The 14,634-nt window shown below is 43.5% G+C and overlaps 1 protein-coding gene across 3 annotated transcripts in view; it reads left to right on the top strand.

Moving 5' to 3' along the window:
* garre1 (granule associated Rac and RHOG effector 1) overlaps positions 1-14,634 on the top strand; it is a 268,189-nt gene that overhangs the window by 119,156 nt on the left and 134,399 nt on the right. For 2 of the 3 annotated variants that reach the window (XM_072279994.1, XM_072279995.1), the window contains one exon: positions 12,864-14,407. In XM_072279994.1, the coding sequence (XP_072136095.1) occupies positions 13,919-14,407 (489 nt within the window). In that variant the 5' untranslated portion in view covers positions 12,864-13,918. Of the gene's footprint in view, positions 1-1,593; positions 1,615-12,863; positions 14,408-14,634 lie in introns of those variants that run through there. The other variant, XM_072279996.1, reaches the window with a different exon arrangement.

The raw sequence follows: 14,634 nt of genomic DNA, 5'->3' as shown, positions 1-14,634 counted from the left end.
CCAGTCCAGTTTATTGTCAATTCGTATCCCCAGGTATTTGTAATCCTCCACCATGTCCACACTGACCCCTGGATGGAAACAGGGGTCACCAGTACCTTAGCTCTCCTCAGGTTTACCACCAGCTCCTTAGTCTTTTTCATATTAAGCTGCAGATAATTCTGCTCACACCATGTGACAAAGTTTGCTACCGTAGACCTGTACTCAGCCTCATCTTCCTTGCTGATGCATCCAACTATGGCAGAGTCATCCGAAAACTTCTGAAGATGACAAGACTCTGTGAAGTAGTTGAAGTCCGAGGTGTAAATGGTGAAGAGAAAGGGAGACAAGACAGTCCCCTGTGGAGCCCCAGTGCTGCTGATCACTCTGTCGGACACACAGTGTTGCAAGCACTGGGGCTCCACAGGGGACTGTCTTGTCTCCCTTTCTCTTCACCATTTACACCTCGGACTTCAACTACATCGCTGTCAGCTTCTCCCCCAGCAGAGCAGGGCGGATGGTGTTGAATGCACTGGAGAAGTCAAAAAACATGACCCTCACAGTGCTCGCTGGCTTGTCCAGGTGGGCGTAGACACAGTTCAGCAGGTAGACGATGGAGCAGAGAGGTCCTTCTGCAGTTGTACAGGGCCCTGGTGAGACCAGCCCTGGAGTATTGTGTACAGTTTTGGTCTCCAGATTTGAGAAAGGACATTCTTGCTATTGAGGGAGTGCAGCAGAGGTTCACGAGGTTAATTCCCGGGATAGAGGGACTGTCATATGTTGAAAGGTTGGAGCGACTGGGCTTGTATGCACTGGAATTTAGAAGGATGAGAGGGGATCTGATTGAAACATATAAGGTTATTAAGGGATTGGACACGCTAGAGGCAGGAAACATGTTCCCGATGTTGGGGGAGTCCAGAACCGAGGTCACAATTTGAGAATGAGGGGTAGGCCATTTAGAACGAAGTTGAAGAAAAACTTTTTCACCCAGAGAGTTGTGGATCTGTGGAATGCTGTGCCTCAGAAGGCAGTGGAGGCCAATTCTCTGGATGCTTTCAAGAAAGAGTTAAGATAGAGCTCTTGATGATAGCAGAGTCAAGGGATATGGGGAGAAGGCAAGAACGGAGTACTGATTGTGGATGATCAGCCATGATCACAGCGAATGGCAGTGCTGACTCGAAGGGCTGAATGGCCTACTCCTTCATCTATTGTCTGTTGTCTATTGTCTCCAGCCCTGTTTCCCTTTCACCAATCAAATTCCCAGCTCTTTACTTCACCTCTCCTGGTTTCACTTGTCACCTTGTGTTTCTTCCTCCCTCCCCCCACCCTCTAACTGTGACTCCCCATCTCTTTTTTTTTCAGTCCTGATGAAAGGTCTCAGCCCAAAATATTGACTGTACTCGTTTCCATAGATGCTGCCTGGCCTGCTGAGTTCCTCCAGCATTTTGTGTGTGTTATCCCATATCCTGCATCTCCCCATAACAACACACAGACAAATTCAGACGTTAGCTGAATCTAGAGCAATGGGACTTGAGATAAAATAATGTAAAACCTCTTCTGACCTGATCCCATTTCCTCGGCATCTATTCTTGCATCGAACCCTGATCTCTGCAGCCTGTGAAATCTATCAAATTGCAGGTAAGCGAGACTTGAATTAGGGGGCATAGCCTCAAGATTCAGGGTGCCAATTTAGGACGGAGATGAGGAGGAAATATTTTTTGTAGAGAGTAGTGGATTTGTTGAATTCTTTGCCCAGGGAAGCAGTAGAGGCCACCACATTAAATATATTTAAGGCATAGCTGGATAGGCTTGCAACTTGTTCTCAACAGTTCAACTTATGTTCTCAATATTATTTATTCATTACTGTTATTACTTTGAGTTTGCAGTTTCTTTTGCATACAATGTTTGTCTTTTTTGTGTGGGGTTTTTCATCAATTCTATTGTGTTTATTTGTTTTTACTGTGAATGCCCGCAAGGAGTATATGGTGACACAGATGTACTTTGATAATAAATTTATTTTCAACTTTGATTTTTTTCCATTGTAGAAGTAAGGGTTCTTCAATTAAAAGTATTTTTCTTTCCTTAAAAGTCTTAACTGAAAGTGGTACAAACTGTTAATCAGGCAGCATTTATAAAGAGAGAGAGACTTAAACTTTTGGTTTGAAAACCCCTTGCTAGAAAAGAAAAGAAGTTGTAATCAGCAGAGAAGGTATGGTGAAAGATGAACAAGATAAGGCTGTGTTTGTGAGATAGAGGCCAGCTCAGTTGGGCTAATGGGGGCAGTTGCAGGGTGATATATAATGTATTGCTAATCTCAGAGCTGTGTGAAGTGCCCAGCAGGTCAGGCTGTAATGGTGGAGTTAACCTCTGGTAATGTAACATACTGATGCCTTACTATAGAAAAGACAAGGTTTTTCCATTCATTGAAAGTGTTATATATTTGGTGCAGTTTTGAAGTTTGAATTGTAGTTAAACCTATGGGTGAGATTTCTTTCAGAGTATATGGAAATTATCTGTGTGGATTGGAGAGCTCAAGGGAGTGTGTTAAGATCTGGGATCAACTACAGGGGGCTGCACAATGCTTTGGCCATGTGAATCCCTCCATTGCCATAACACTTCCCAAGAATTAAAATGTAGTGATTTGCCTTTTTTAAAAAATTTTGTTAATGGCTAAATTGGTGATGACTGTGCATTCACCAATACAACAGTGACCCCACTTCATCAGTTCTAGAGCAGCCTGGGGTGTTCTGAAAGCACAAAGGCATGCCTGTCTATGTAACCCATTTCACCATCAGTGAAATGATTGATAACTGTGCTGTAATGCTGTAGCATTCTCTAAATATGAGTTGCATATTAATTTTAAAAACTTTATTACAAATTTGAGAGAAATTATTTTGCTGTTATTCGAGTGGAAACTCTCTTCATGTTGCCTCATTTAAACAGAGATGAAATGTTGGTGTTGCAGTACTGCAGTTGTTAATTTTTCAAGGCTGTGATCATGGGCTTTTCTGACACACTCATTCATATGTACACAAACGTATGTTGGTGCGACGCTATTCATCTAGGGGTGTCAGAGTTCAGAGTTCAATTCTGGCACTGTTTATAAGGAGTTTGTATGCTCACCCCGTGACCGTGTTGGTTTCCTCTGGGCCACAGTCCAAAGACATACTGGTTCGTAGGTTAATTGGTCTTTGTAAATTGTCCTGTGATTAGGCTGGGGTGGAGTAGGTGGGTTGCTAGGCAGTGCAGCTCATTGGGCTGGAAGGGCCTGTCCTACACTGTATCTCTAAATAAATAAATGACACCATTCACTGCTTATCTTGGAATGGAATTATGCATGTTTCTGGGTGTGAGAACTTTGACTAACTCTATAATTGCTTTCTGGCCTAATTTTCTTGGGCTGCATTGGATCCAAAGTAACAATTATTTTGTATCCTTTACACTTACTTACTGGAAATGACATTAAGCAATCTTGAATTGAAGTTTGTGAAGCTACTGGTTGGTGTTTTGCTGGACTGTACAGATCAAAAAGATTTCCAGATCTATACTTGGCTTTCCTTGACTTGGGTAAAGTTCATATGCTGCAATAGATTGAAATCTCACAGTTCTGAAACCAATCTTGATCACTTACCAACTCCTGTCCATATCCTATGTCAACAGGATCTAGTTTGGCTGATATCCTTCATAAGGGTACTTTTGAATTTACCAGTTCCAACCTACCTTGTGGCCTCTACCACCTAAAGGAGAAAGTAAATGGGATTCTTTGGCAGCTGTTCAAAGATTAAAGTAAATTTATTATTGAAGTACACACGTCATCATATACAAGCCTGAAATTCATTTTCTTGTGGGCATTTGCGGTAAATACATGAAACACAATAGAATCAATGAAAGCCCACATCCAACAGGACAAACAATCAATGTGCAAAAGACAACAACTGCAAATGCAAAAGGACAAAAATAATAATAAGCAATAAATATTGAGAAAATGAGATGAAGAGTCCTTGAAAATGAGTCCATAGTTTGTGCGAACAGTTTAATGTTGAGATGAGAGAAGTTATCCTAAGTAAGATCTGTTGGAAAGGCTCAACCCATCAGACAGCATAAGTGGAGGAATACCACAGCTCAGTGATTTTTCAGCCTTTCCGCCATTACTGGGTCAAAATCCTGGATCTCCTTTTCAAAACACCATGGGAATGTTGTCTCAGGATGGCAGCATAATGGCTATGAAGCTGGCCTTACCATCCAGCACCCATGCACAAAGAAATGTGTAACGCTTCAGTGTTGGTAGCAGAAGGCTATTGGAACGCATCTCCAGGGAGGAGGTCAATAATGGCAGCAGATGTCCTTTATGATGGCCCATCACATGGTGTATCAGTTAGCGGTAACTCCAGCAAAACGGGTTCACTTCTGTCCCTGCCTGTAAGGAGTTGGTACATTCTCCCCTGATTATGTGGGTTTTCTCTGGGTGCTCCAGTTTCCGTCCACATTCCAAAGGCGTACTGGTTATGGTTAGTAAATTTTGGACATGCCATGTTGGCACCGGAAAGGTGGTGACACTTACAGGCTGCCCCCAGCACATCCTTGGACTGTGTTGGTCATTAACGCAAATGATGGATTTCACTTTATGATTCAATGCACACGTGACAAATGTGATCTTACCAGAAGTATTCAGCTTCTGGCTGTTGAAAGAAAGAAGAGGTAATAAGAACATTTTGAAAGCGCTGGAACATGGGTTCCCAATCTGGGGTCCATAGACCCCTTGGTTAATAGTAAGGCTCCATGGCATCAGAAGGTTGGAAACTCCTGTGCTAGAGGAAGTATTTGGCCCTTAATGCCTTTTCTAGATTGACTGAAGTCATAACCAGTCTTTTACCTCAGCACTCTTTTACTCCACTAATCTAACCCATGAATATCCAAAGACCTATCCATCTCAGTGGAGAGCGTACTTGGTGACTAATCCTCCCACTGTCCTGATGAAGGCTCTCAGCTTGAAACTTCGACCGTTTATTCCCATCCATGGATGCAGCCTGACTTGCTGAGCTCCTCCAGCACATTTGTGTGTATTGATCTGGACATGCAGCATCTGCAGTACCTCTTGTGTCCTCCCACTGTCGCCTTGGAGAAGCGTTCCAGTGATTCCCTAATCTCCAGGTGGAGAAATTTCTTCTGATCTCATACACAAGTGGTCTGCCCCTTATTCCGAGACCGCGACCACTGACACCCCATCCTGGAGAAACAGCAACCTGAGGATGTGGGTGCTGTATGTTTCAGTGAGATGATCTCTCATTCTTCTGAACTTGATAGTGCTGGCCCAGGCTGCTTAATCCCATTGAAAAATTCCTCCATTCCAGGAATCAACCCTAGTGAACCTACATTTTGTTGCAAGAATAGTGGATTCCATTTAATTGGGCCATCGGTTAATCGCGGCAGCTTGTAAAGAAGAAAAACTAATCAAGAAAATAGTTGAGGTTTCCTTTGTTTATTTGGGACACTGTGGCACTTAATTGGGACAGGAGACTGTTTCTGAACAGTGTCTAACTAGTGTCAGTGGTGTGCACTTCTGAGGCCATTGGACACTGCACCATGCTCAGAGCGAACAGTTTTTAAAAAGCCTTAATAGTGAGTGAATGTGTTCAAAAAGCAGTGATTTCTGTCACTGATAGTTGGCAAGAAATAAGCAATAAGAGAATTCAGAAATCTTTTGCTAACTGCAGTTTTGAGCACTAGGCTTGAAGATGAAACCATTTCACTACTTCAGTAAGTTAGGAACTGCGAAGAATTTGAAGGTATCAACAATCATTTTGAATGTTACAATGAAAATGAGGTTTTTGAGGATGCGATCATCCACTTTTATTGCATGAAGACAATCCATTATCTACACTAGATGGCTGTGCTGACATTCATTTATAGTCAATCAAAAGAACACGGCAGCAACACTGATTTCCTCTGTCGATAATTATTAGGAACTAATACATTTTTATAGTACTGTAGTAGTATTGGCAGTGTTCTAACTTGTTTTGTGTTTCATTTAAATACATAATTTGTTTCTTAGTTAAATGGCAGTTTGTTTTTTTATATACATTTTCATGAAACTTCAGCTAATTGGGACAGCCACTTAATTGGACCAAAATGAACTGGTCCTGATGTGTCCCATTAACTGGAATCAACGGTATATTCTCATGTACAGAAACTAGACTGGTACACAGTTTCTCCGGATGTTGTCTTGTCAGAGTCCTATCAACTTGGAGCAAAACATCTTTATTGTTGTGCACAGATCCTCTTTCCGTAATGGCCAGTATACAGCTTGCTTTTAGAATTGCTAGATTATACCTGCACATTATTTTTTCATTTGCATACAAGGACACTGCAGTTGCTCTGTAGTTTTCAATCAGGCTATTTAAAAAAAAGTCTCCTGTCTACACTGGCCTGGTACTGAGGCTGAGGGTGAAGCTTTCAAAGTCAGGGTCTTGAATGGTATTGACAGAGGGGAGAGAGTGGAACTGAATTTATAACCATGTAACAATTACAGCACGGAAACAAGCCATCTCGGCCCTTCTAGTCCGTGCCGAACTCTTACTCTCACCTAGTCCCACCGACCTGCACTCAGCCCATAACCCTCCATTCCTTTCCTATCCATATAGCTGTCCAATTTAACTTTAAACGACAACATCGAACCTGCCTCAACCACTTCTGCTGGAAGCTCGTTCCACACAGCTACCACTGTCTGAGTAAAGAAGTTCCCCCTCATGTTACCCCTAAACTTTTACCCTTTAACTCTCAACTCATATCCTCTTGTTTGAATCTCCCCCACTCTCAATGGAAAAAGCCTATCCACGTCAACTCTATCTATCCCCCTCATAATTTTAAATACCTCTATCAAGTCCCCCCCCCAACCTTCTACGCTCCAAAGAATAAAGACCCAACTTGTTCAACCTTTCTCTGTAACTTAGGTGATGAAACCCAGGTAACATTCTTGTAACTCTTCTCTGTACTCTCTCTATTTTGTTGACATCTTTCCTATAATTTGGTGACCAGAACTGTACACAATACTCCAAATTTGGCTTCACCAATGCCTTGTACAATTTCAACATTAGACCCCAACTCCTATACTCAATGCTCTGATTTATAAAGGCCAGCATACCAAAGGCTTTCTTCACCACCCTATCCACATGAGATTCCACCTTCAGGGAACTATGCACCATTATTCCTAGATCCCTCTGTTCTACTGCATTCTTCAATGCCCTACTATTTACGATATATGTCCTATTTTGATTAGTCCTACCAAAATGTAGCACCTCACATTTATCAGCATTAAACTCCATCTGCCATCTTTCAGCCCACTCTTCTAACTGGCCTAAATCTCTCTGCAAGCTTTGAAAACCTACTTCAGTATCCACAACTCCACCTATCTTAGTATCATCTGCATACTTACTCATCCAATTTACCACCCCTTCATCCAGACCATTAATGTATATGACTAACAACATTGGACCAGTACAGATCCCTAACGAACACCACTAGTCACCGGCCTCTAATCTGACGAACAGTTATCCACCACCACTCTCTAGTGTCTCCCATCCAGCCACTGCTGAATCCGTTTTACTACTTCAATATTAATATCTAACAATTGAACCTTCCTAACCAGCCTTCCGTGTGGAACCTTGTCAAAGGCCTTTCTGAAGTCCATATAGACAACATCCACCAATTTACCCTCGTCAACTTTCCTAGTAACCTCTTCAAAAAATTCAATAAGATTTGTCAAACATGACCTTCCACGCACAAACCCTTGTTGACTGTTCCTAATCAGACCCTGTCTATCCAGATAATTATATATACCATCTCTAAGAATACTTTCCATCAATTTACCCACCACCGACATCAAACTCACAGGCCGATAATTGCTAGGTTTACTCTTAGAACCCTTTTTAAACAATGGAACAACATGAGCAATACGCCAATCTTCTGGCAGCATCCCTGTTTCTAATGACATTTGAAATATTTCTGTCAGAGCCCCTGCTATTTCTACACTAACTTCCCTCAAGGTCCTAGGGATTATCCTGTCAGGACCCAGAGACTTATCCACTTTTATATTCCTTAAATGCTCCAGTACTTCCTCTTCTTTAATCATCATAGTTTCCATGACTTCCCTACATGTTTCCCTTATCCTTCACAATTCAATACAGGTTCCTCCCCCATCCGAAGGTAGAGCGTTCCTATGAAACGGTTCGTAAGCCGGAATGTCGTAAAGCGGAGAAGCAATTACCATTTATTTATATGGGAAAAATTCGTGAGCATTCGTAGACCCAAAAATAACCTACCGAATCATGGCAAATAACACATAAAACCTAAAATAACAGTAACACATAGTAAAAGCAGGAATGATATGATGAAAACACAGCCTATAAAAAAGTAGAAATACTTTTCCACAATCATTGCCTGCACTGTTCTCCGTAGCGAAAATCTCACGCAAGCGCTCTTGGCAGAAACACGGAGCAAGCGCCGTCGGCAGAACCACTCTCTCCAGTAACCTTTAAGCTATGAAGCTGCCAAATCATACCAAATAACACCTAAAAATACACAGCCTATATAAAGTAGAAATAATGTATGTACAGTGTAGTATTACGGGAATCAGGAAGACATCGAGCACACTGATGATGGTGTGTTAGGCTGAGTCGTCGGAGGTTGGGGTGGTGCAGTGGCCCCCACCCTCCAAGCAGCGAACTGATACCGATCCGCGAAGCATGCAGTGGTACCGTGGTAGCAGGGACGCACTCAGCACACCTTTAAGAAAAAAGCCGAAATAAACAAGCTAATTAATTAGGTGCCGCCCGACACGTAAATGTTGGCCCAGATTAGAGGCGACGCAATCAGCAATCGCCTCTGACCTGGACCGACATTTACGTGCCAGGCAGCACCTAATTAATTAGCTTGTTTATTTCAGCTTTTTTTTAATTAAAGATGTGCTGGGTGCCTCCCGGCTACCGCTGCATTCTTCGCGGATCAGTATCTGTTGGCGGCCCGGGGGTTGGGGTGGTGGGACACTGGGTGTTGTCTGTTTCCATCAGGTCAGGCAGGTCATCTTCTCCTATGACTGCCTGCCTCGATGTCGAAGGTCGAGGTTCGTCGTCTGCTGAAGGCTTGCTTGACTGATGGCCTCGCGCATTTTTAGATCATACAGTTCTTTGTAAGGACTCAAACCATCCTGCAAATATGCCCTAAATCGCCGTACCCTTTCAAAATTAAAGTTGTACTTTATCATTGCAGCGAAAATCTCACACAGTTGCTTCACGTTCAGTTCCTGGGTGACTTCACTTTCGGTCTGTTCGCTACTGTTTTCAGTTTCGATTGTTATCCTTATCTCTTCCAATTGCATCAGCTCTTCATCTATCAGTTCTTGGTCATGGGATGCCAAAACCTCTTCAGCATCATCTTTGTTAACTTTACAAGCCAAGCTCACTTTGTCCTTGCTTCGTTCACCACGATCGAAACGCTTAATCATGTCTAGTTTTATGCTAAGTGTAACACCCTTTCAGGCTTTTCTGATACCTTAGAACTCATCTTGCTAACGGCTGCTCACAGGCACGTGTTTAAGCAATGCTGGCGAGAATGCAGTTCCGAATCTGGGGGAGAGCGGCTGCTCAGGGCGTGCGCTGCTTTTTTTTGCGTGTTGCCTTTTTTCGTAACAGTGAAAACACCTTCTGTTAGTGAAAACAGGGAACTAATGTAGGTCTTTCGTAACAGTGAGGTTTTGTAAATCGAACATTGGAAAAGCAGGGGACACCTGTATCCTTCTCCTTAGTGAATACCAAAGAAAAGAAATTGTTCAGAATCTCCTCCATCTCGTTTGGCTCCACACATGGCTGTCCACTCTGATTCTCTAATTTGTTCACACAGAAAACGCTGGAGGAACTCGGTTCAGTCAGTATCTATGCAAATTCAGGAGTGAGTCCTGAAGAAGGGTCTTGGCCCGATACGCTGACCATTTACTCATTTCCATAGATGCTGCTTGACCTCCTGTGTTCCTCCACTATTCTGTGTGTTGCTTTGGATTTCCAGCGTCTGCAGACATTCTCATGTTTATGAATTCCTTCGTAGTTGTTTTATGTGCTGTTGGGTTTGGTACACTGAAATTCCAGGAGTCTGATGTTCTGATTGATGTCCCTTTGCTGAGGAATGCATTAACTACTGAGAAGTGTCATAGAGTCACGCGGGGCAGAAACAGACCTTTCACCCCCATTACATTCATGGTGACTGTATCCCTCGATACTAAACATACCCATATTTTGTCTGTCACCTTCTATGTCTTGGTGATTCAAGTGTTGTCTATGTGCTTCAATGTTATGAGAGTCTCTGCCTCCACCACTTCCTCAGTGTGTTCCAGGTTATGTGAAAAAATAGCCCTTTCACATCCTCTCTAAACCTTCTATTCCTCACCTTAAACCTATGGTATCATGCTTTTGACACCCCATCTTTTTCTGCTTAAGCCCATCACCACTTCTGGGGCATAAGCTGCTGATAGCAGCTTGCCAGAGTCCTCTGGCTTAGGTTGAATGAAGGATGATCGGCCCTGCGGCTTCTACTTTCACCACACTATCTCGTATGTCTTTGAGGCAAAGATCTTTCCTCTCCCAGGGCTGAGGTCTTTGGAGCTTCTGTTGGTGTTTTTATAGCTCTAGAGTTTTACGGGGTGAGGTTGCTAGCCCCACGCTCAACCCCTCTCCTTATGCAGCTGGGCTAAGGACATGGGAAAAAGATTTTTACTCTCTTGCCCCTCATTGCTTCTAATTTTGTGAGTATCTCAACCACAACTCCAGGGTAAACAAAACCCTCATAATCATAGTCAGGTTTAATATCATATGTTGTGAAATTTGTTATTTTGTGGCAGCAGTACATTGCAATACATAATAAAAAAACTATATATTTCAATCAGTATATAAATTAGAAAATTAGTAGTGCAAAAGAGAGAAATTGAATAGTGAGGTAGAGTTCATGGATTTATTGTCCATCAGAAATCTGAGGGTGGATGGGGAGAAGCTGTTCTTGAAATGTTTCTTCAGGCTCCTGTACCACCACCTTGATGGTAGCAGTGAGAAGAGGGCATGACCTGGTTGATGGGGGTCCTTAATGATAGATGCTGCCTCTTTGAAGCATTGCCTTTTGAAGATGTTCTCGGTGTTGAGGAGTCTAGTGCTTGTGATGAAGCTGGCTGAGTTTGTAGCTTTGTAGCTTTACAGTTCTGTACCTTTCTGTAGCTTTTTCTGATCCTATGCTGTGGCTCCTCTATACCAGACAGTAATGCAACTAGTTAGAATTCATCTGTAGCAGAATAGCTTTTGATGAAGTAACAGGCAGTAGGCGAGGGAAATGTCATTGTGATGTGCAAAATGCATTTGATGATTAGTCACCTGATGGGTTCATCAGGATTTAAGGTCTTCGAATAAATGGGTCTGAAATAGCATGGATGGAATACCATGGAGGCAGACAGAGAAGGCATATTTAAGAAACTCTTGGATAAACTCATGGATGATAAAATAAATGGAGGGCTATGTAGGAGAAAAGGGTTAGATTGATCTTGGAGTAGGTTAAAAGGTCGGAAGAACATTGTGGGCTGGAGAGCCTGTATTGTTGTATATCCTAATGAGAAGCAGTAGTAATGAAAATTTGGGAAACATACAGGGGAGTTCCCCAGCAGCTGGTACAGGAGAGATGCTTTTCATGTTATTGACTTGAGTGTTCAGGACATAATTTCAAAATTTGCTGGTGACACGAAATTGGAGGTATGATGATGGTGAAAGATATAACGTAATGATGGAATGGGGAAGTAGATGGCAGATGAAATTTAACACTAGGAAATGTGAAACATTGCACTTTGGTAGAAGGAATGACAGGGGCAGTTATGCTAGAGAGTTTAATTCTGTGGCTGGACTGGAGAAGCTGTGATTGTTCTCCATGAAAAGAGGTCACAAGACGATCTCATAGAGGAATTTCAAATCGTAAAAGGTCTGGATGGCAGAAACAAAGAAACTTCTCTTCCTGGTAGAGGGGTGAAGAGTCAGGAGTCGTGTACTAGTGGACAAAAGGTGTCATGAGGCAGGTTTTTCCACATATGGAATACTGATGGTTTGAAATGTGTTGCCAGGAAATGTGGGGAAGATGGACTCCACATTCACGATGTTGCTGGATAAGTACATGAAAAGTGAGATTTGGAGGAGCTAGAGGAAGACTGTGGGAGTGGGATGAGCTGGATTGCCCTTCTGGTACATTTCTAGGTGGAGGGACAGGAGACCGCGATCTCTTCTTGATCTGCAACGTTTCTGAGATCAATTGTACTACATCAGAATGTCAACGAAGTGACCAATCCATTTCAGAGTGAGAATCGGAAGTGATTCTTCCAACCCCCTCCTCTTCCAGTCCCTTCCTTCATGCTGTTCTCCTCACTCCCCCACTATTCCCCATGCCACCTGTACACACCCTCTGCCTCCCTCCAGTTCCCCCCACTCCCTCACACGCAAGCCCGACCCTCCACCTTCCTGCACACGTGCCTCTTTCTGGCCTCCCACACAACCAAGGCCTTCTGCCCACCCTCAACCTTCCCACACATATCCCCCTACCTCAGGCCATCTTTCATCTTCCCACACACAACCAGCATAGTATATTTGATTTCTATATATCGTCAAGAGATACAATTCATGGACTGTTCTATGAGCGTTCTCCCACCTTCCACTTTCTCTCCCTCCTCCTCTCAAATGCCTTGAAAATAATTTCCAGCCCCCTTCTGTCTCTCCTGTGCAAATGCCAGGTTCTAATCTAAAGGACTGCTTGGAGTAGAGTCTAATTCTCTTGCAGCACGTGCATTGTTTGGATTGATTTCTCTCTCTTTATTTCAGGAAATGACCTAGAGGCCTTAGCAATACGTTAGTGCTTTCCTGCTTCAGCTGGCTGCAGAGTACATAATCAATCTGGACACACCACTTGTTTCCGCTGCCGAGCTCACACTACCTCAACAAGAATAAAAAGCTAACACGTCTGAAGGAGAGGAGGAGGCTGTCAAATCCGCAGAGGTTACAGACAGGGCTCCCAGTAGTTTGTTTCAGAGTTGAGGCTGCAAGTCCACATCCAAGTGAGCAACGTTTGACCGACTGGATCTGTCAAAAATTCTTTTGAAGGGCTTGAACTGTATCCGGGACAGAAGCAATGTGGACAGCGTTGAGTGATCATCCAAGCACTGAATAGCTGATATTTTAAATTTAACTTTCGCTGTTGATCAGTGTCTTAATCCATTTTGTAGTTTGAATTTTTTTTTAAGTGCTGCTTTGTAGAACTATTTCGGCTTCCGTGTATTGAAGCAAGCAAGAACGCTCATCAACTGCACACAACTCCGTCATAGCAGTGGACAGCCCAGTAGCAGTAACTGGTTAGCAAATACCCATTTCATCTGGGTTTAAGTCTCCTTTACCTACCAGCCTATTTCTTTTGGAATGAAATGGCACTGATTCTTCCAATTGGAGATTCTAGTTGGCTTTATCGTAATTATTGGGACACTGTGAAGTACTATTAGACTCTTCTTTCCATGTGTTGCTGGCTAACTCTGAGTAGCAGCAGCAGCTGATGAACGTGCGGGTCAGGTACAGCACACCTGGGGCAGGTTCTGAAGGATTCCTTCTTTATTTGCCGTTCCTCACGCAACTGGCTGCAGCAGGGCTGCACCGAACACAGGAGGCCAGTGCAGTGGACAAGAACCCTTTTGTTCTCCTGAGCTGACTTTCCGGGATTTTGTGCGTGTGTAGAATTGTTTGCACTCTGGAGCTGAGACCATGCCCTTGAGACTCCGCTCGCTGGCAGGGCCTGCTGTGTTCAAAGTTGTTTGACAGTGAGGAAAGAGCTACCTTGACCAGACTTCTGCGCAGTGAAGGGTGAGGCTGCAGAAGCTCCACTGTCACTTATGTATTGTTGCAGTGCACAGGAAAATAAGATGGACTACAAGCGTCGGTTTCTGCTTGGCGGGTCCAAGCAGAAGATGCAGCAGCACCAGTACCCGATGCCTGAGCTGGGCAGGACTCTGAGTGCACCGCTCACATCCCCCACAGCAGTGCCATCGCTGACACCTGCCACCTCTGCCAACTGCTCCAACCCTGTGTCCCCCACCACCCAGGTCGCCGACATCCAGCAGGGCATCTCCAAATACTTGGATGCACTGAATGTGTTCTGTCGAGCCAGCACCCTCCTCACCGACCTCTTCAGTAGCGTTTTTCGGAGTTCGCATTATTCCAAAGCTGCTATGCAACTGAAAGACGTGCAGGTACATGTCATGGAGGCAGCAAGCAGGTTGACAGCTGCAATCAAGCCAGAGATTGCGAAAATGCTGATGGAACTGAGTGCGGGCACAGCAAACTTCAAGCATCAGAACGACTTCAGTCTTCAAGATATTGAGGTAAGGACGACTGAGGGAGTGTTTCTTTTTATTGTGTCTTGCTGACAGAGAACTTGAAAAGAAAATGCCAACAGCTAAGACTTGTATTTCAAACTTGGGTTTTTAGTGAAGAAAAACTGTTGTGTAGAGATCTGGTTGGATGAATCAATTCTGGAAGCGTAGGGAAATTTTGAGCAGTAGGGTTGCCAGTGTCTGAATAGGTAAAAGATAGTGACTTCCATTAAAGT

The sequence above is a fragment of the Mobula birostris genome, chromosome 15 (assembly GCF_030028105.1).
Source record: "Mobula birostris isolate sMobBir1 chromosome 15, sMobBir1.hap1, whole genome shotgun sequence".
In the NCBI taxonomy this organism is placed as follows: domain Eukaryota; kingdom Metazoa; phylum Chordata; class Chondrichthyes; order Myliobatiformes; family Myliobatidae; genus Mobula; species Mobula birostris.
The sequence above is the reverse complement of the archived record's forward strand: the minus strand, read 5'-3'. Positions and strand labels throughout refer to the sequence as shown.